This window comes from Tursiops truncatus, chromosome 10 (assembly GCF_011762595.2).
Source record: "Tursiops truncatus isolate mTurTru1 chromosome 10, mTurTru1.mat.Y, whole genome shotgun sequence".
Classification (NCBI taxonomy): domain Eukaryota; kingdom Metazoa; phylum Chordata; class Mammalia; order Artiodactyla; family Delphinidae; genus Tursiops; species Tursiops truncatus.
The window spans coordinates 98,949,154-98,969,249 of record NC_047043.1 but is presented as its reverse complement, the minus strand read 5'-3'; the positions used below and the strand labels follow the sequence as shown (position 1 = coordinate 98,969,249).

General features: G+C 48.4%; 1 protein-coding gene across 14 annotated transcripts in view; it reads left to right on the top strand.

The window, feature by feature from the left end:
• FGD5 (FYVE, RhoGEF and PH domain containing 5) overlaps window positions 1–20,096 on the top strand; it is a 137,965-nt gene that overhangs the window by 94,285 nt on the left and 23,584 nt on the right. For 8 of the 14 annotated variants that reach the window (XM_073787742.1, XM_073787743.1, XM_073787746.1 and 5 more), the window contains 6 exons: window positions 11,278–11,438; window positions 11,709–11,865; window positions 12,482–12,569; window positions 14,227–14,277; window positions 14,863–14,921; window positions 16,637–16,774. In XM_073787742.1, coding sequence (XP_073643843.1) covers window positions 11,278–11,438; window positions 11,709–11,865; window positions 12,482–12,569; window positions 14,227–14,277; window positions 14,863–14,921; window positions 16,637–16,774 — 654 coding nt within the window. The remainder of the gene's footprint in view (window positions 1–11,277; window positions 11,439–11,708; window positions 11,866–12,481; window positions 12,570–14,226; window positions 14,278–14,862; window positions 14,922–16,636; window positions 16,775–20,096) is intronic. The other 6 variants (XM_073787745.1, XM_073787739.1, XM_073787736.1 and 3 more) reach the window with 5 other exon arrangements.

Below are 20,096 nucleotides of genomic sequence, written 5' to 3'. Positions count from 1 at the left end.
CAGGGATCCTGGGAGGAAGGAGGTGCCCTGGAGGGGGGAGCCTGCCGACTGGCAGGCTTTTATGAAGGGGTGAAGGGACTTTGGGAGGGGTATTAGGCAGACATGGTACAGAAGGGCAGGGAGAGGCTCATGGATCCTCCCTGTGCCCCTCCCACTGACAGCACCGCCTGCTTTTCTCAGCGGTGGTAACCGCTGGAAAGGGTGTCAGGGGCGTAAGGAGCACCCCAGGACACAGCCCGACTTCTCAGACTGCTCGGAGAAAGAGGAGAGTCATTCAGAAGCCCTTCCTTATCAGCACGTAGGAGTTTAATTTGGCTGTGGCCTCGGTGCTGACATGACTGGGGCAAACAGAGGATCTAGAGGGACTTTTCGGCGACTTTCTGAGTTTATTCATCTAAATTGGTGTGCTGTCAGTTTGGCCCCCCTAGTCCCTTCTTTTCTCACCCAGCCATAGAGCATTTGTTGAGCTCCTATGTGTGCTTAGCAATTTACATACGTTAGCTCATTTAGTTGCATATAGTTTGTGCTCAGTTAATATTTCTCACATGGTTTGATGGATCCAGAACTGAGTCCCAGAGAAGGTGAGTGACTTACCCAAAGTCACACAGCCAGTGAGAAGTGGAGCCAGGGCTGTTTGACTCCAGAGCCCTGAGAAGGGGGAGGAGACAAATAAATGTGGAACAGTCCAGTAAGGGGGCAAGGAGCCCGAGGAGGGAGGAGTCAGTGTGAGTGGGAGGAATGAAGTCAAGGAAGGCTTCCTGGAAGAGGAGGTGTTGAGATGGACATGGATGGGCAGGAAGTAGAAACAGGCCTTTTGGCAGGTAGCAGCCACAGAAACAAGTGTACAGATGGGAGGGCTTGGGGAGTGTAGGGTGTACAGGAAGAGTCTGGAGAGCTGGTCTTCAGGCAGAGCCTGAATGCCAGGATGTGTCGTGTTTCAAAAAGGAGACATAGGAATTTGGGAGCCCTGAGGACTCGAGCAGGGCAGATGTAGTGAGGGAGTTGTAGGGAAGGTTGGTCTGGTGGGTTTGGTGGGAGGGGGCGATGCTGGAGGACCACAAGTTTAACCCAGACTAAGCCCCCAGACGGCCTCATGCTGGGGAAGTTGATGTATAGCCAGGAAGATTTGCTGTTTTTCAGGGGCAGGAACGAGGCTGTCTCTTACTTATTTTTGCAGCCCCTGCCCACTAAGAAATACTTTTTAATCAAGTTGGCGGGGGTTGGGGGGGTTCTGTTTCTCAGTCTTTGCTGGCAGAGAGCACATTGATCTTTGGGAGAAGAAGAGAGAAGCAGATTTCAGTTGCGTGTGAGAAAATGTGCTCGCTTTCCCCCTGAAGTGCCAGGGGGGTTGGTGAGCTCCCCATTTGGGGAGGTACGAATTCGGTGGCTGTTGGGGACATCTCAGTAGAGGAGTTTCCTGTGCTAGGCGTGTGGCTCTTCCCTCTATATTTCATTCAGTTCAGGAAAAGAAATTGCTGTGTGACCTTGGAAAGTCTCTTTCTCCTTGATGCCTCACCCTGAGATGGCTGATGGGACTCAGACATTTTTAGCCATGGAAGCTTGTTTTCAAAGGAATTTCACTCAGAATGCCAGTATGAAGAGTGGATGAAAGTGGAGGCACTTTTGTTCAGAGGCAGGTGGAGGCCAAAGTCGGCTCTGACTCCACCTTCCTTGGCCCTGGGTCTCCATGGAGTACAGTGTGAGAAAGACTCATCTACATCAGTGGTTCTCAAAGTGTGGTCCCCGAACCAGCAGCATCAGCATCACCTGGGAACTTGTGGGAGATGCATAGTCTTAGATCCCACCTCAGAACCTCAGATCTGCTAAGTCAGACACTCTGGGGGTGGGGCCTGGCCATCTGTGTTTTCAGAACCCTCCAGGCAGTACTAACATTTGAGACACACAGATAGGTGATCCTGTAAGTTCCCTCCGCACAGGCCCGGGGGCTTTAAAAAACTATGGATGCTTGGGTTCCACCCTTAGAGGTTTGTGTTTAATTGGTCTGGAGTGCAGCCTGGTCATGGAAACCAGTGGAAACGCTCCCCAGGTGATTGCAATTTGCACCTGAAATGGAGAACCCAGTGGGAAAGTAGCAAACATTTTGCTTTGTTCAGCACAGTTGTGAACAAAGCCGGGTCAATCCAAGGGTGAAACAAAAGTGGGTAGACACAACCTGCTCTCTGCTTAATTGGAGGGAAGATAATAGAAACATGCGGAGCAGGTAAATAGCCTGACAATGCAAAACCTTGTAAAGCCATTACTTTTCAGGCTGGGATACAGGTTACACTGCCCCAGGTATGCAGTAGGTGCCTGGGGCATAGTTGAGGCCACGGGATAAACACGGCACATTTATTAAGAGCCTCCGCTTTGCTCTCGATGTGAAATTTTAAATTAATTAAATTGGGTATATTTTGGAGAATAATGTAAAATATGCATTCATTTTTAAGCTAAAATATGAGACTTCAGAGACATTCTGAGATCGGGGTGGCTCCCTTCAGGCTGTGACCCCGGATTTCTGGAGGCCCTAGGACACTTGAGAGTCCCTTAGACTGATTGCGGAAGTAACCCAGGAAGGCCTCATGATGGAGGTGACGTTTGAAAGCAGCTTTGTATAACCAAAACTAACACAGTATTGTGAAGGAATTATACTCCAATAAAGGTCTATTAAAGAAAGAAAGAAAGATGAGCAAGATATGGATCAGATGCTGGAGGCACAGAACAAACACACGGAGGCTGGGAAAGAGGATTCTTATAAAGCAGCAGTTCTCAAAATGTGGCCCCGGGACCAGCAGCAGCAGCGACATCAAGGAACGTGGAAGAAATGTTAAATTATCCAACCCCTCGCCCGACCTGCTGAATGGAAACTCTGGGGCTGGGGTCCAGCAAGCTGGGTTTGAATAAGCCGGGCAGGAGATTTGGATGCACACTCTGCTTGGAGCCCCACTGGTGTAAAGGAATGAGCGTCAGCTGCAGAGACCAGCGCGGCCAGCTCCTGAAGGGCCGTCAGCGACCGGCCAAGCGGACTGACTTGGCTGTGAGGGCAGGAGAGGCCGCGAGGGGTTTGGAGGAGCGTGAAAGCAGTGGGGAGCTCTTGCGTGTCCTCACTCCCCCAGGGGCCTCAGAGAACTGTTTTGCTTTTTTAAAAAATGTCTTGTAACTTACCTACAGGTAAGTGCACACATCTCAAGGGTGGGGGTCAAATTTTTAATACATGCCTGTGTGTGCACTTGTAACCACCACCCAGGTAGACCATCCCCATCATCCCAGAAGGTACCTTGTGCCCTGCCCTAGTCGACGTCATCCCCCCAGAGGGTACCACGATTTTACTTTCCATCACGTTCAGTTGGTTTAGCCTGTTCCTGAACCTCATCTGAATGGAATCATGAATTGTGTATTCCTTTTGTCTCTGGCTTTTTTTAGCTCAACGTAATGTGAGATACATACCAGTTTTCCGTGTATCAGTGTTCTTTCGTATGGATCTCCCACAGTTGGTCTATCTATCCTCCTGTTAAACATCGTTTGGGTTGTTTCCAGTTGAGGCTATTACGAAGCTGCTATGAATGTTCTAGGGAACTCATTTCTCCTCAATATTTACCTAGGAGTAGAATTGTCGGGTCATAGGGTGAGCATAGATTTGGCTTTATTAGAAGCTGCCAAATAGGTTTACAGCATGGTCGAAGCAATATATACCCCGACTCGCGATGTGTAGGACTAGCGCTTTCTCCATGCACTGGCCGGCATACCCACACTGTCAGTCCTTTCACTCATGGCCATTGTGCTGATCGTGTAGTGGTTTCTCATGCGATTTCAATTTGCATTTCCCTGATGATTAATGAAATTGAGTATCTTTCCTCTGTTTACTAGCCATTTGGAAATCCTCTTTTGAAAAATGTCCTAGGCTTATTTTTTAATTGAGTTGTCTGTCTTTTTCTTTTTGATTTGTAGGAGCTATTTAAGTATCCTGGACACGAGTCCATTTTCAGATATGTGTACTGTGAATAGTCTCCCAATCTGTGGCTTCCCTATTCAGTTTTTTCAACAGCTTAATTCAGATATAAATCTCATAACCATATAATTCATCTGTTTAAAGCATAAAATTCAATACTTTTTAATATATTCAGAGTTATACAGTCATCACCACAGTCAATTTTAGCACATTCTCATCACCCCAAAGAAACTCCATACCCCTGAGTTATCACCCCCCTCAGCCCTAGGCACCCACCAGTGCAGTTCTTTCTCTATAGATTTGCCTATTCTGGACATCTTATATAGACGGAATCATACAATTTTTGGTCTTTTGACACTGGCTTCTGTCATCTACCTTAATGTTTTCAAGGTTCATCCATGTTGTAGTGTGTGTCATTGACTCATTCCTTTTCATGGCTAAGTAAAATTTCATTGAGTGGATATACCATATTTTTGTTTATCCGTTCGTCAGTTGATGGACATTTGGGTTCTTTCCACTTTTTGACTGTTATGAAAATGCTGCTGTGAACATCCATGTGCAAACTCCTGCATGAACACGTTTTCCATTCTCTTGGGTATATACTTCGGAGTGTATATACTTTGGAGTGTATGCTGGACCATATGGTAACCTTTCTTTAACCTTTTGAGGAACTCCTAGACTGTTTTTCAAAGTTAGCTGCACCATTTTACATTCCCACCATTGTAGTATGATGTTTCCAATTTCTCCACTTCCTTGCAGCACTTGTTATTATATGTCTTTTTAATTATAACCATCCTGGTGGGTGCAAAATGGTATCTCATTGTGGCTTTGATTTTGCATTTCCCTGATGACTAATATGTTAGGCATCCTTTCATGTGCTTCTTGGTCATTTGTATATATTGTTCGGAGAAATGTCTTTTCAAATCCTTTGCCCATCTTTCAATAGGTTGTCTTTTTATTGTAATTCTGTATACAAGTCCCTTATCAGATACATGACTTGCAAATATATCCTCCTGTTCTGTAGGTGGTCTTTTCACTCTCTTGATAGTATCCTTTGAAGCATAAAAGTTTTAAATTTTGATGAACTCTAATTGATCTATTTTTTCTTTCCTTGCTTGTGCTTTTGGTGTCATAGGTAAGAAAGTTTTGCCTAGCCCCAAATCACAAAGATTTACTCTCATTTTTTAAAGAGTTTTATAGTATTATCTCTTTTTTTAAAAGATTTTTTTGATGTGGACCATTTTTAAAGTCTTTATTGAATTTGTTACAGTACTGCTTGTTTTATGTTTTTTGGTTTTTTGACCACAAGGCATGTGGGATCTTAGCTCCCCGACCAGGGATCGAACCCACCCACCTTGTACTGGAAGGTGAAGTCTTAACAGCTGGACCTCCAGGGAAGTCCCGTATAGTATTAGCTCTTACCTTTAATCTTTGATTTTGAGTTAATTTTTGTGTGTGATCTAAAGAAGGAATCCAAATTCATTCTTTTGCATATGGATATTCAAATATCTCAGCACCATTTGTTGAAAAGATTATTCTTCCATTGAATTTTCTTGGCACCCTTGTCAAAAATCAACTGACCGTAAATGTGAGGGTTTATTTCTATTCCATTAATATAAATGTCTGTCCCTCCATCATTACCACACAGTCTTGATTCTTATAGCCACATAGGAAGTTTTGAAATCAGGAAGTGTGAGTCTTCCAACTTTGTTCTTTTTTTAAGGTTGTTTGGGCTATTGCATCTCCGTATGAATTTTAGGGCAGCTTGTCAATTTCTGTAAAAAAGGCAGCTTGGGTCTTGATAGGGGTTGATGTGAATCTGTCTTTGAACTCGGGAGTGCTGACCTGTTAACAATATTAAGTTGTGAACATGCGACACTTTCCATTTACGTAGGTCTTCTTTAGTTTCTTTCAGTGATGTTTTGTTGTTTTCAGAGTACGTGTTCTATGCCTCTTTTGTTAAATTTATTCCTAAGCATTTTGTTCTTATCTTATTTACTTTTAAAATTATTCTTAGACTTTTTAAAATAATTTAAAATAATTTTAAAATAATTCATGGGACTTCCCTGGCGATCCAGTGATTAAGGTTCTGTGTCTTTCCACTGCAAGGGGCACAGGTCCGATCCCTGGTTGGGGAACTAAGATTCCGCATGCCTCGTGGTATGGCAAAAAATAAAATGAAATGAAAAGTAAAATTTATAGAAAAGTAACAAGATTAGGAGTAGTACACAGAACAACCAAATTCCATTTTTCCGTATTCATCTTCTAACGTGAAGTCCAATTTAACAGTTTTTTTCTGTATGGTTAGTACTTTTTGTATACGGTTTAAAAAGTCTTTGCGTGCCCCACAGAAACATATTCAGGGTTCCAAAGTATCCTCCGGTGATTGGAGGGTCACAGGTCAAATGAAATCATGTGCCCTGGACAGCTCACGGCTTCTGCCAGGGCGCAGTTATAACGTAGGTGGGTCAAGGTTGATGTTGGTGTACGTTTGGACTCATGGGATTCCAGTGCGTCCACTTGACTTCTGGCAGCACCATCAGTGGTTTGACCACTTGCAAGGAGCAGGACATTCTGGCCACCCACTAACTGTTTAGCCCAGAGAATGGAGATGCCATGTCACCCAGAAAATGCAATGAGTGGTTTGGAGAAGGGGAAAGGAGCCAGGGGACCAGGCCCCTGAATGTGAGGTCCCTGCATCCACTGCAGGCATGTCCAGAGCAGGGTCCTGGGAACCCCGTGAGCTCCCAGGAGACTCGTCTGGGCTCCAGAGGCATAGGCCGTCCTTGCCTCTCTCCGAGGCTGCCCCAGGGTCTCTGAGGTTGGGCAAAGCCCTGGCCAGGATTCTGGAGATCTGGGCTCCAGTCTCCCCTCCTTGACCTGAGCAAGTCACTTACCTGTCTGGGCCAGTCATAAGAGGAGGAATTGGCGTGAAGCAGCTGGAAGAGCCAGGGTTCTGGAGTCAGGCTGACGTGGGCTCAAATCTCACCATCTGGTGGCCTTGGGAGAGTTACTTAATCCTTCTGGCCTAATTCCCTTATTGGTAAAATAGAAATAATAATAATGCAAGCGTTCAGTAACCATCAGCGTTGCTGTTTGTTGAGCACCTGCCCTGGGCTGGGTGCTCAGGGCACAGAGATAAGTACCACTCAGTCTAGGGGAGAAGCAAGGCCCAGAAATGAATCTTCCTAAAACATGACAGAAGGAGGTCTGCACAAACCCTGTGCAGAGGTACGTGTGTCCGCATTTAGCAGAGGGGGAGATTGAGGTCCATGGTGGTGGAGTGACTTGCCCCAGGTCACATGGAGGCAACCGTCTAGATAGACAAGGACTCGTCCTCGTTCTCTAGAGCCCTCGAGGGTTGGGACAGGAACTCCACACAGAGCTGGGGAGGCACGTATGTGAGAGGGTAGACCGAGTCAGGAAGGCCTCCGGTGCGCCAGGGGGTTGGGCTGGACCCTGCAGGCATGGGGTCCAGTCACTTTGTACTCCTTACCGACTCTGGTCCGTGCACTCTCTCCCACAATGGCACCATTGGGTCCTGGCCTCTCCCCTGTTCTGGACGACTGGAACAGCCTTCTCACTGGTCTCCCACTCCAGCCATCTCCAGTTTGTTCTCCCAACAAAGTGAACTTTTAAAGACAGATAACCTGGTCACTTTGCTCCCCTGCTTAGCACCTTCAGTGATTCCCCACCACCCCAGGATGAAACCCAAGTCCCTTAAGCCTGCTGCAGGGCCCTGTGGGGTGGGTCCTGTCTGACCCTCCAGCTTCATCATGCTCCAATCCTGCACGCGGCATGCGTGCACACACCCACGGCATGCGTGCACACACCCACGGCACGCAAACCACACCCAGCTCGGTTCCTCCTCCACCTCAGGGCCTTTGCACGTGCTGTCCCCACACCTGGAACACTCCCCCTCTTGTCTCAGTGTGGGCGTTGCCTCCCTGGTGCTAAGCCGGGTCTCCTTCCCGTGGTCTGCACAGCCCCTGTGTTTTTCCCGTCACAGCAGTTACACCCCTACTGCTTTTCCCCTAGATTGCAAACTCTTTGACGGCAGAACAGCGTCTCTCCTGTTCCCACTGTCCCCTCAGGGCTTGGGGCAGAGCAGGCGCTCAGGATATTTGTTGAGTGATAAGGAGATGAGGACCACGGATCTTCTACCCCCTTCCTCACTCTGTGGTGGCTGCCAGGCCCCCAGGTGCGGTGATGGCAGAAACCGTTCAGGGAGCAATGGATGGGGTGGCGGGCCCTCGCGCTTCCAGCCGATGCGAGTTTGCAGAAAGGATGTCTGTACGGTTCTGATTGTGCTCCAGTTCAAGGAATGAGTCATGCTGTTGGTGGCCGACCTGCCCATTGGGACTGAGTCAATTGAGTGAGAATTAATTACAAATGAGAAGCCAGCTTGCAAAGCCATTAATATTTAAGCTCCCTGGAGTGTGATGCAAATGCAGCCATCAGCCTTGTCTTTGCTTGTCCTTCGTGTTCCCACTCCCTCTCCGTCTCCACCCCCTTCTGTGTACTGTGGTCTGCGTATCAGGGTGACCCTATTCGGGTCTTGGCTCCCCCGTGACTCATTCTCCTTTTCTGGTAAATAAGGGCGCTGCAGTGCATCCATCAGCAAGTATTATAAAACACCTCTGTGTCGCATGCTTTGCTGGACTTCAGAAGCATGGGAGGAAACCAACAGATGTGGCCCTGCTCTGAAGATGTCATATCTAAAATTGAACCATTGCTGCCGCAGGAATAGCGCTTTATAGTTTACAAAGCAGTTTCAAACATCAGGATGAGCCTCTCAGGAGCCTCACTTTGTAGATACCTGGTGGTACTGTTATCCCCATTTTCCAGGTGAGGAGACTGAGGCTCAGATAGGTTGACAGCTTGCCCGTGACCTCTTCTGGGGTAGCTGGGCTGGAACCTGGCACTGAGCCGATAAGGGGGTGTGTTAAAGTCCTCTGTCCACCAGCTGCCAGGCAGGAGGGGTTATCAGCCTCATCAAGCACGTTTTCTCTCTTTCTGTGGGATGCCGCAGCTGAGAAGACCCTGCAGGGCTGGAGACTGGGTCCTAGTGAACACAGAGACGCCGAAGGGAGGAGTGGGTGGGCCCTCCCATGCCAGGTCAAGGTCAACAGAGAAACCTCCCCTCCAGGTTCAGGATGACCCCAAGTGTCCCAGAGCCAGCTGTGGGCAGAAATAAGAATTCAGTAGCACCACCTGCTGGCTGCCATCCCCACCTAGCTGCCCTTTCATTGTCATTCATACTTTCTCCATCCTCCTAAACTTGCTTTCAGGAAAGGCTCTGGTAGCTCAGGCACAATGCGATTCGGTTTCTAATTATGGCTCAAGAGTGTGGCCTCCACTTAAGGACACACATTCTCTCCACCCAGTTTCCGACCTGAGTGTTGGGGCTGGCTAGGGCCGGCCTCAGACAGGACCAACTCATCCCCGCTCCTTGGGAGTGCAAGCCAGGGTGGCCGCCCTCCCCGTGTCCCTCCTGCCGTTCCCGGACGCAGGACGGGGTGAGGTGTTGAGGAAGTGGGGACCTTTGCAACCTCCACATCTGCTGCCCTTCCTGGAGCACAGTGGCCTCTTTACAGATGTTCCGGGGCAGCCAGAGAGTCTCCCCGGGTCTCTGCCCCTCCCGTTCTCTGTCTCGCTCTCTCCATCAGCACCCCTCCCTCTGCTCTCTTTGCTCTCTTCGTTCCCTCTCCACCTTTGCCTCCGTCTGCCCCATCCACCTCCCTGCCTCTCAGGCACTTTCCCTTTTCAGATCTCTATGTAAAGAAACTTTTCTAACAGTAAAAACTATTCAGCAATGGGGTTAACTGTCTTGCCCATAATGAGTTCCCCATCAGGGAGGCAGTTGAACAGGCAGGGTGGTCGTCCTTCCTGAATGTTGACAAGGTGACGTCACCTTCTGGATTTGGGCCGGACCATGGCTGCTGATGCTGAGATTCACCTGATGTGCATTGCTTCAGGATTCAAGGTGGTTTCAGGATAGTCCATGTATTTAAAACCGTAGTACTGGGTCTCATGTAAGAGCATGTTTATTTGAAGATCAGACTTTTTTTTTTTTTTTTTTTGCGGTCCTCTCACTGTTGTGGCCTCTCCCGTTGTGGAGCACAGGCTCCCGACGCGCAGGCTCAGCGGCCATGGCTCACGGGCCCAGCCGCTCTGCGGCATGTGGGATCTTCCCAGACCGGGGCACGAACCCGTGTCCCCTGCATCGGCAGGCGGGCTCTCAACCACTGCGCCACCAGGGAAACCCAAGATCAGACATTTTTGTTGTGAGAAAGAAGTCGTACATTCTTTATAATCTTAATGTTTATTAAATTTACTTTAATTTTTAAAAAATATTTATTTGGTTACACTGCGTCTTTGTTGTGGCAGGCAGGCTCCTTAACTGCAGCTCTTGGGCTCCTTAGTTGTGGCTCACCAGCTCCTTAGTTGTAACATGTGACATCCTGAGTTGTGGCAGGCGGGCTTCTTAGTTGCAGCTCGCAGCCTCCTTAGTTGCAGCACATGGGCTCCTTAGTTGTGGCATGCAAATTCTTAATTGCGGCATGCATGTGGGATCTAGTTCCCTGACCAGGGATCGAACCCAGGCCCCCTGCATTGGGAACGCAGAGTCTTATCCACTGCGCCATCAGGGAACTCCCTAAATTTACTTTCATTGTTAAAGTATGTAATCATGATACAGAAATTTTAGAAAACAGAGGCAACAAGGGAAAATAATCATTCCTAATTCTATACCCCTGACACTGTAACTGTTTACATTTCATCCCCTTTCAGCTTTTTCCTTTATTCATTTTTTACACAGCTGTGTTAGGGTAGGAAGACAGCTTTGTACCCCTTTCTGATTTCTTAGCACTACGCATGAATGTTTTTACAGTCATCATCTTCACCATTTTTACACCAGGGAGCAGATGCCTATAGTTTCTCTAGACTTTGTTTTGAAAGAACAGCCCATGAACCTCTTCAGAGATGGGTAATTGTAAAGCAAGAGCTGTATATTTCTTCAGAGAAGGAATTACCCAACTTCTTACCCATCTTGTAAAAGAAGAGTGTGCACCCAAGGTCCCACAAGGAAGGGGAGGAATGAGCATGCTTTAAACCTACTCCATACTGGGAGCCGTGGGGGGCTCTTTGGGCATCAGTTACCTGTGATCACCAGGTGCGTGTTGTCACCCCCATTTCACAGGGTCTGAGACACAGGTGTGAGGTCCCGTGCCATCAGTATGTACCCAGGGCTCCAAAGCCGCGGAGGAGCTGCCTGGGGGACTGTGCTCAGTCCAGTCGACTCATGCATAACAGGCCTCTCGGGGTTTCAGGATTTCCATGGAGCTGTCATGGGGGCCTTGGATGAGATGGACCAAGAGGGCAAGGACACGCTGGCCAGGGAGGAGCTGCGACGTGGCCTGAGTGAGCTCCCACCCATCCGCGACCTTCACCAGGGGATCCTGGAGGAGCTGGAGGAGAGGCTGTCACACTGGTGAGTGGCCCCGGACCCCCGTCCCCACCTCGTTGCCTTGGGGAATGCAGGAGGTGGGGTAAAAATCCCACCATGTGAAATGGTGTCTCCATTTGACTGGTGGGGAAGCTGAGACACGGAGGGGTTAGGTCGTTCACCCAAAGTAAAACAACCGTGGGAGAGTCGACCTGGGATCCCCACCGGGGATGCAATGCCAACCTTCACCGTCCAACACCGTGTGGTCACAAGGCTGAGTTCTTGCTGTCCTGTCCGCCCCCTCCTTGGCTGCAGGGAGAGCCAGCAGAAGGTGGCTGATGTCTTCCTGGCCCGGGAGCAGGAGTTTGAGCACCATGCCGCTCACATCCAGCAGTTTGATAGGTACCTGAGTCTGCTGGGTGAGAACTGCCTCCATGCCCCCCGGCTAGCAGCTGCCGTCCGAGAATTTGAGGTGGGTTGTCGGTAGTCCAAGAACCCGCTAAGGATGCAGGGGTGGGGGTGGGCATGGAAGGGCTTAATGCAAATCAGTGGGGCTTCTTAGTGGGGCAGACGGGCAGACCTGGGGGTAGGGAGGAGAGGGTGACCCAGCAGGAGGGGAAACCCAGAACATCCCCTGTTGGGCCATTGATGACAGCTCCGTGAGCACCAGCCATGGGGAGAGTTTTAGTAGCTGTTTCTCTGTCCAGGAGAGAAGCACAAAGCAAGCTGGGGCCCTGAGCCACCGGAGGGCCCAACAAATGACCACCAACTGGGGATCCAGTTAGTGGGCAGCAAAATCAGGGACTTTGTTCTACCACTAACATTAGGTGCAAAGCAGGGTCTGGGAGCGATGTATAACTGAGTGTAGCACAGTCTGTGAGCCTGAAAGAATGGAACTGTCAGAGTGGGGCGGTGCTAATCTGGGAGGACACCCTGGAGGAGGGGAACCTGGTTTTGGAGATGCTCAGCCTGGCAGGAGAAGACATGGAGGGAACATGTGTGGATGGGCTCATGTGGGATGCCGTAAGCCCGGAGACCTCAGGCAGGGGTCTCTGATGGAGTTTTGTTCTCCTGTCTCTTGGGAGCAGCAGAGTCAGCAAGGAGGTGGCCAGAACGTGAAGCACCGGCTGCTGAGGGTGGTTCAGCGCCTGTTCCAGTACCAAGTGCTCCTCACAGGTGGGCCTCACAGGAGGTCAAGGTGTACCGAGCTGGTGTGGGGAGGGGAAGCACCTGCAGAGGGGTGGGGGAGGCCTGGCAAGGTATGCGATGAGACCTCCCCTCCCACTGTAGCAGGAAGGGGTGGGAGGAAGGATGCCGTCACCCCCTGCAGAGGTGCCAGGCCCAGCCACCACCTTCCCTCCGGCTGAGCTTTGGATCCCCTGCTGCCACGTGGAAACTTGCCCGAGTGGCCACCTGCTACGTCTCCCTTAAGCCTCTCCCGTCCTAACACACAGGAACTCATACCTTCCCCTGGGCTGCATTTCCTCCCTGGCTCAGTGGGTCTCATTTCCCTAAAGCTGTCTTATCACCAAAGCCCTCTTGAATCAGCGGATGTTTTCCCCCTTGGACCTGCTGGCCCTCTCTGTGGCTTTGCCGCTGACCACTTCCTGCTTCTCGAAGCCCTTTCCTCCCGGAGCTTCTGTGGTATACTCTCTCCCTGCCTCCCTCTGACCCCTCTGACCGCTCCCTCTCCATCTCTACTGGCCACTCTCCATGGCCCCGTAAATGTCAGTGATTCTTGGGGCTCTGCCCCAGGTCCTTGTTTCTTCCTTATATACAAACTTCCCTCAGGAGTGTCATCCCCTCCCCTACCTCTGCCTGCCAGAAACACTCTTACCTCTGTCCTGAGCAACTGCCTTCTAAATGGACAGAGACCCCTGGCTCAGGAGCTGGTGCTCTGGTGGGGAAGATGGAACTACACACATAGAGACAGGCATGTAACTCCAGGGACCAACCAGGCTGTAAGAAAAGACATTAGGGCCAGGAGATGGAGGATTTTTTCATCTAATTCAACCAGTATTTATTAATCACCTACTGTGTACCAGGCTCTGTGCTAGATGCTGGAAAGGTAGAAGTGAATTAAACAAACTCTGTGACGCTATGGAGCTTATACTCGAACAAACAAATAAGGAAATAAAAGTATAATATGTCCGTGATAAGAGCTTTACAGAAAAATAAAGCAGATTAAGGACATTCAGGGGAACAGGGATGCCGTATTAGATCCATCCCTCAGGGAAGACCTGTCTGAGGAGGTAACATTGAACAGAGATATCAGTGAAGTGAGGACATGAGCGATATGAAGATCTGGAAGAAGAGAGTACCAGGTGGTGGAAATAGTAAGTGCAAAGGCCCTGGGGTCTGAGCAAGCTTGGCACGTTCAAGAAGTAGCAAGAATGCCTACATTGCCCCACTAAACGAGAGGCATGGAGAGGTAGCTGGAGCAAGACCAGCCCGTGTCGAGCCTTACGCGTGTAAATGTGTTAAGGGTCTGACACATTCCCACTCTACCATGTTGGTGGCCACATCTGTCTCTCCCAGCCGACTGTGTGCTTCTTTGGCATAGCACAGTGCCAGCCACACAGCAGGTGCTGAATAGATATTTGTGGAATGAGTGAATGAATGACTAGCGGTGGTGGGCGTGATGCTGGTGGTGATTCTGGGGGCCCAGTTTTGTGCCAGTGTGTTCTTGTGATGGGCTAACAGAAGAGAGGGTGGGCACCTCATTCTTCTGGAAGTCTCATTCCGTCTCTGGAGACAGAGGGGCTCCTGTTGTGGACACGAGGGCCTGGCCTCCCCAGGGCAAACTGACTCCTGGCTCTTGTTCTGTCTGCAGACTATTTAAATAACCTTTGCCCGGACTCGGCTGAGTACGATAACACACAGGGTAAGTCCGGTGTGAACCCAGAGGAAGGGGATACATTCCTGTTTTGGTCCCTCTCCCCAACTCTGGACTCTACACCAGATCCCAGGCACACAACACAGCCCCCTCCCCCCAGCTGGGTGTGCAGGGGGACGTGAGGCCTCCGGGGCTGCCAAGTGACTCCCCTTCACCTCAACCATGGGAACTCCCTGGGATGGGCTGACGTCCAGTCAGAGGAGGAGAAGGAGGTGATCAGAATTCAGTGATAGGAGGTAGTGCAAGGTCTAAAAATCTCACCCAGACTCCCTGTTTCCTCCCAGTTCTGTGTGGCTGTCCCTGCATGCGACCTGCCGGGGCAGTCCCTATTTTAACATATTCTAGTTACAGCCAAGGAAACTGAGGCATGGGGTGGTCACGTGACTGTCAAGGTCACTTAGGTGGTAGTGGCCAAGCTGGGATTGGGCCAGTGACCTGACCCGGCCATGGGAAGAATTGGTGCCACCCATACACAAGGCCCTGCAGGGATCCTGCGTGGGGAGAGGCGAGGAGGTGGCAGCTAGCCCGGCCCGCCCCAGGAGGCCCAGCCCTCGGCTCTGCTTCTTTCTGTAGGTTCGCTGACCCTCATCTCCAAGGTCACAGACCGCGCCAATGACAGCATGGAGCAAGGGGTAAGTCCAGCCCTGGGTAGCTTCCGTTGGCTGCAGGTTCCAGGAGCCCCTCCACCCTGCACAGGTCTGCCTTGTGATACCCCACTTCTTGGTGAGGGGCGCAGGCAACCATTTATCTCATGGGATCTTGCAACAAGCCATGGGTTCTGGCGCTGACATGTGCTGTGTGACCTCAGGTACTGTGTGTCCCTCTCTGGGTCTCCAGTTCACCATTTATTTGAATAGTGAGGGAGGCTGCAGACTTGCACAGACCTGATAAGTAGTGCCCAGACTGTAGTCTGAGAACATTTGCGTTAGCACCTGGAGTGGTCTGTAAACTACAGATTCCTAGGCACGCCTTAGGTCTTCCCAGTTGGAACTTCTGGGATAGGGTCCAGAGATAGGCATTTTTAACAAGCACCCCAAATGAATGGCCCACAAAAGTTTGAGAGCCGTTCATCCACGAGAACATGTGAGCTCTAAAGCACACCTGGTTCTGACAGTGTATAACTCTGCATTCGGGAGGTGATCAGATGCTTACTGCGTTTCTGTCCAGGATGGCCAGTTTTATCCCACCTCCCAACTCTGTTCCAGTGGTTACCACAGTTACTTGTGTCCACATATTTTCTGCTCCTCTAAGCAGTAAATATGCTAGAGCTGTGTGTTAAGAACGATTCTGAGGCCGAGTCCTAGGCCAGTGGGAAAGAGTTCAGTGATCGGTTAGTGATGTCTTCCACAGGCAGAGGTGGGAGTGATTGTGGTGTGTATGCCGAGCTGTTGCTCAGCTTTGCTGTGGCAGGTATGCAGAGCATCCGTGTAATCAGTCATCAGCAGATAGAAATAGGGGAAAGGAAATAACGTCTCTTGGACCCCTGCTGCATGTCACGTCTTGTGTTGGGGTCTGGAGATGCAGAGCTAAGACGTGAATCCCAGCCCTTGAGAAAATCACAGCTGAGTGGAGCAGTAAATACGTGGACATGAAGAACCATGATAAACATCGTGAGGGAGAGAGAGAAAGTGCTACAAGGTTCAGAGAAGGGATTCATCTCTCCAGCAGGGAGATCACTGAGAAGCAGTGATACAGGAGGAGCCCACACAGGGAGGAATGTGCGTGTGCCATGAAGGCAGAGGGAGCAAGGGTGGTCCAGGAAGAGGGCCTGGCCTGGGCACAGGCATGGAGATGGGAAAGTGCCAGACATGTCAGAGTTCAGAGGGTCACCCAGCGTGGCTGGAAGATGGGAACAGCATAGGTGCGGTCGGAAAAGAGTCTGAGGGGAGAAGTCAAGGTGGCTGGTGGAGACGTGTGCAAGTGTGGAGGCTGAAGACAGCTGGGTGCGAAATCCAGGGGGTCAGACACGCTGTTGTCATCAGCACCCACCCCGCTCCGGTGTCCGTGGGCTCCCTGCTCTCTGGCATTTTGGCATTTTGTACATACAGTGAGATTTCCCTCACTGTAGCCAAAAAACAGAGGTGCTTTGGAGTCGGCGCCCTGTCGTGACGTAGCAGCAGATGGGCTGGGCTGCCTACACTTCCCTTTAGGAGGGATATGCCTCTGCTTCCAAAAGGGAAAATCTAGGTCAGGAAGGGCTGTGTCTTCCCTCCTGTGGTGAGCTCCTGCACATGGCCCCTGCCTGGAGGAACAACTGGAGTAGCCCACGGCCAAACACCCTCCTGGCTTTCTCCAAGGGCCAGGCTTGATGCTACGCCAAGATGCAGGCTGGCTGTTGTCTCTCCAGCTGCCTGTGGACACTGCACCAGGCCTGCTCTGGACTAGTGGCCTCCACCTCACGCCTGCTGGGATCGGGCTAGGACTCTGCCTGAGCCATGGACGGGCAGGTCCAGATAACCCAACCCCGACGCAGAGCTCAGTGGCTGTGAGTGTTCCTGAAAGATGGACTGGGGCTCTGCCTCCCCCTCCCCCCTGGTCCCCCTCCAGCTCAGGCCTCATCACCTCCCAGCTCTGCCATTCCATTCTCCATCTGGCAGCCAGAGTGATCCTATTAAAATATGTTTGATGGTGCCAGAACCCCTTTTTGCAAAGTCTTCCATGAATCTAGATGGCCTTCAGTAGAATCTGGAAAGTACTTATTGGTTGTGAGGACCAGCGAAGGCTACTTGGAGGAGGGCAGCGTTCGTTTGGGGTTTATGCTCACATCAAACCATTACCACAGTTCCTCACACAGGTCATAGCTGGAGGTATGGTTTCCAGGAAAAGCCAGATCCCACCACCCCGCCAATCCAAAATGGGACCCACATACCATCCAACACACAGTGTGAAACACCACCATCCCCACCTCTCCCCAGCCCCTGGCTACCACCATTCTGCTTTCTGAATAGAGCTTTTTCGGGAACAGTTTTAAATGTATAGAAAACATTGAGAAGATTATACAGATAGTTCGCACGCGTGCCACAGTTTCCCCTGTTACGAACATCTTATATTAGCGTGGTACATTTGTTACAGTAAAGAACCAATATTGATGTAGTATTATTAACTAAAGACCATAGTCCATTCAGATTTGCTTAATTTTTGCCTAATGTTTTCTCCAGGTTGTCATCCACGATATCGCATCACTTTTATTTTTATTTTTTTTGTTTGTTTTGGGTTTTTTTTCACACACACTGTATTTTATTTTACAAGAGATAGATAAACTGACACCAAGCATTGTAAATGGGTGACCACAACAAAAGCAAGCAACAATGATTGCAATTACCGAACATGAAACACACTCACACTATGTCATAATAGTGACATTCAGTCCAGGAATCCTCCACTGTAACAGCTCCTTTACTTTGCAGTGAAAATTGATTTGTATATTTTTTGCCTCTGAGTCCTTGTGGGATTTTTTTTTTATTCAAACAGAAAGTCACAAAAATTATAATCATCCTCATCAGTTCACTCAGTCCCATGTAATTAATTTCTTTTTCATTCTTGATCTTTTGTTAGCACTTTTATGAACTCATCAGTTTTCCATTAGAGTTCTGAAAATGCTTACTCTTCCAGTTCAGCAGTATGGTCAGTTACCAGAAACCTTTACTTGTCAGAGTCTTTTCCATGAATTCCTTGAAGATGAAACCCTTTTATAGGAACATTTTTGCAAAAGCATCAGAGTATACCCAGAACTGTCTGTAAATGACAAAAGACTTAAAAATGACCACGGTTAAAGATTTGATGAAAGTTCGTAATAATGCAATTGACAAGGAAATTTAGTTGTTTCTGAGATATACATTTTAAAGTAATAACTAGAATTATGACTTAAACATTATACCAGAACATATAAGATTTTTAGATATTTATCACGTCACTTTTAGATGTCACGTTTCCTTAGGCTCCTTTGACTGTGACAGTTTCTCAGGCTTTCTTTGTTTTTGATAACTTTGACAGTTTTGAAGAATACCAATCAGTTATAGTGTAGGATGCCCTCTGTTGGGATTTGTCCGATGTTTTTCTCATGATTAGACTAGGTTTGTAGTTTAGGCGGAAGATCACAGAAAGTACTGTTCTCATCATAGCATATGAAGGGTACATACTGGCAACCTGTTGTATGACTGTTGATGTTGACTGTGATCACCTGGCCAAGGTTGTGTTTGTCGGATTTCTCCATGTAAAGTTCCACCCCCACCTGCCCTGTCCGTACTCTTTGGAGGAAAGTCACTTATGCACAGCCCACATTTAAGGAGTGAGGAATAATGCTCCCTCTCCTTGAGAGCAGAGTATCTACCTAAATTATTTGGAATTCTTCTGCAAGGGAGATTTGTCTCTTCTCTCTCATTTATTAATGTATTCACTAATTCTAAATAAATTATTTATATCAGTAAGAATTCACGTATATTTATTTTATGTTTGAGTTCTAATCCCATCTACTTTATTTTATTTCTCAAATTGTTCCATCTTTGGCCATTGAGAACCTGGCCAGTTGGTTCCTGTGCCTCTTTCATATACCCCCATTGATGTGGGTTTGGGTGGGGATTTTTATTTTGTTTATTTAGTTTTTGAGCACTTCCTTACTTTCTGGCACTACTGGATGGTCCAGGATCATGTTGTATATTTCCTGCCCCAGTCCTAGAATCAGCTATTTCTCCAAGGAGGCTTGGTTCCTTTAATTGGTTAATGGTATTAGAAACCAAGATCTGGGCACCAGGTTTGCTCATTGCTATTGGGGTATCATTTCTTCTAGATTCTCTTAGCTATAGAGCAAAGTAATAAATGTGTATATACCAACCTGCGTATATACTCATATTTATAGCTATTTCTATATATAACCACCTGTATTAAGCTAGATATGAGTTCTTACTGATGTCTTCAACTCTGATTCTTACCAAATGGATCATTCCAGCCTCCTTCCCTGGCTTATCTGTAAATTTCCACTCCAACAGGGAGAAACCTGGCTCCTGCCATCCAACATCCATTTATTTAATTGATCAGTTTACCTTCCTTCTTGAAAAATATTTTTCCTGGGTATAGAAATATGGGTTGACCAATATTTTCTTTCAGTACTTCAAAGATGCCATGCCACTGTCTTATGGCCTGCCTAGTTTCTGATAAGAAATCTGCTGCAGTGTTTATATTTATCCTCTTTATGTAAAGTGTCCCTTTTTTACTAGCTGCCTTCAAGATCTTCCCTTTACATTTGACTTTCAGAAGTTTGACTATGATATCTAAGTATGTGTGTTTTGGAGGGGTGTGGCATTTATCCTGTTGTGATTCTTAAACTTCCTGGACCTGTGGTTTGTTGTTGTTCATTAATTTTGGAAAATTCTCTTGGGTGCCCTGTTCTTCCTCCCCACCCCCACACTCTATTTTCTCTTTGTGTTTCAGTTTGGTGAATCTCAACTTACCTATCTCCAAGTTCATTCATTCTTTCCTCAGCTGTGTTCAGTTTGCTGTTAAGCCTGTCAAAGGAATTCTTCATTTCTGATACCACATTTCTTATTTTTCACATTTCCGTCTGTTCATGCATGCTGCCTACCTTTTCCACTAGCTCCTTTAACATATGAATCATAGTCATTCTAATGTCCCTGTCTGATGGCTCTAACATCTGTGTCACCTCACATTCTGGTTTTCTTGAATGCTTTATCTCTTGAAAATGAGTTGGGGTTTGTTCTTGTTTTTTGTGTTTGCCGTAATGTTTAATCAAATACCAGACATTATGTGTAGAAGAACTGTAGAGACTGGGGGAAATAGTGTCTACCTCCAGA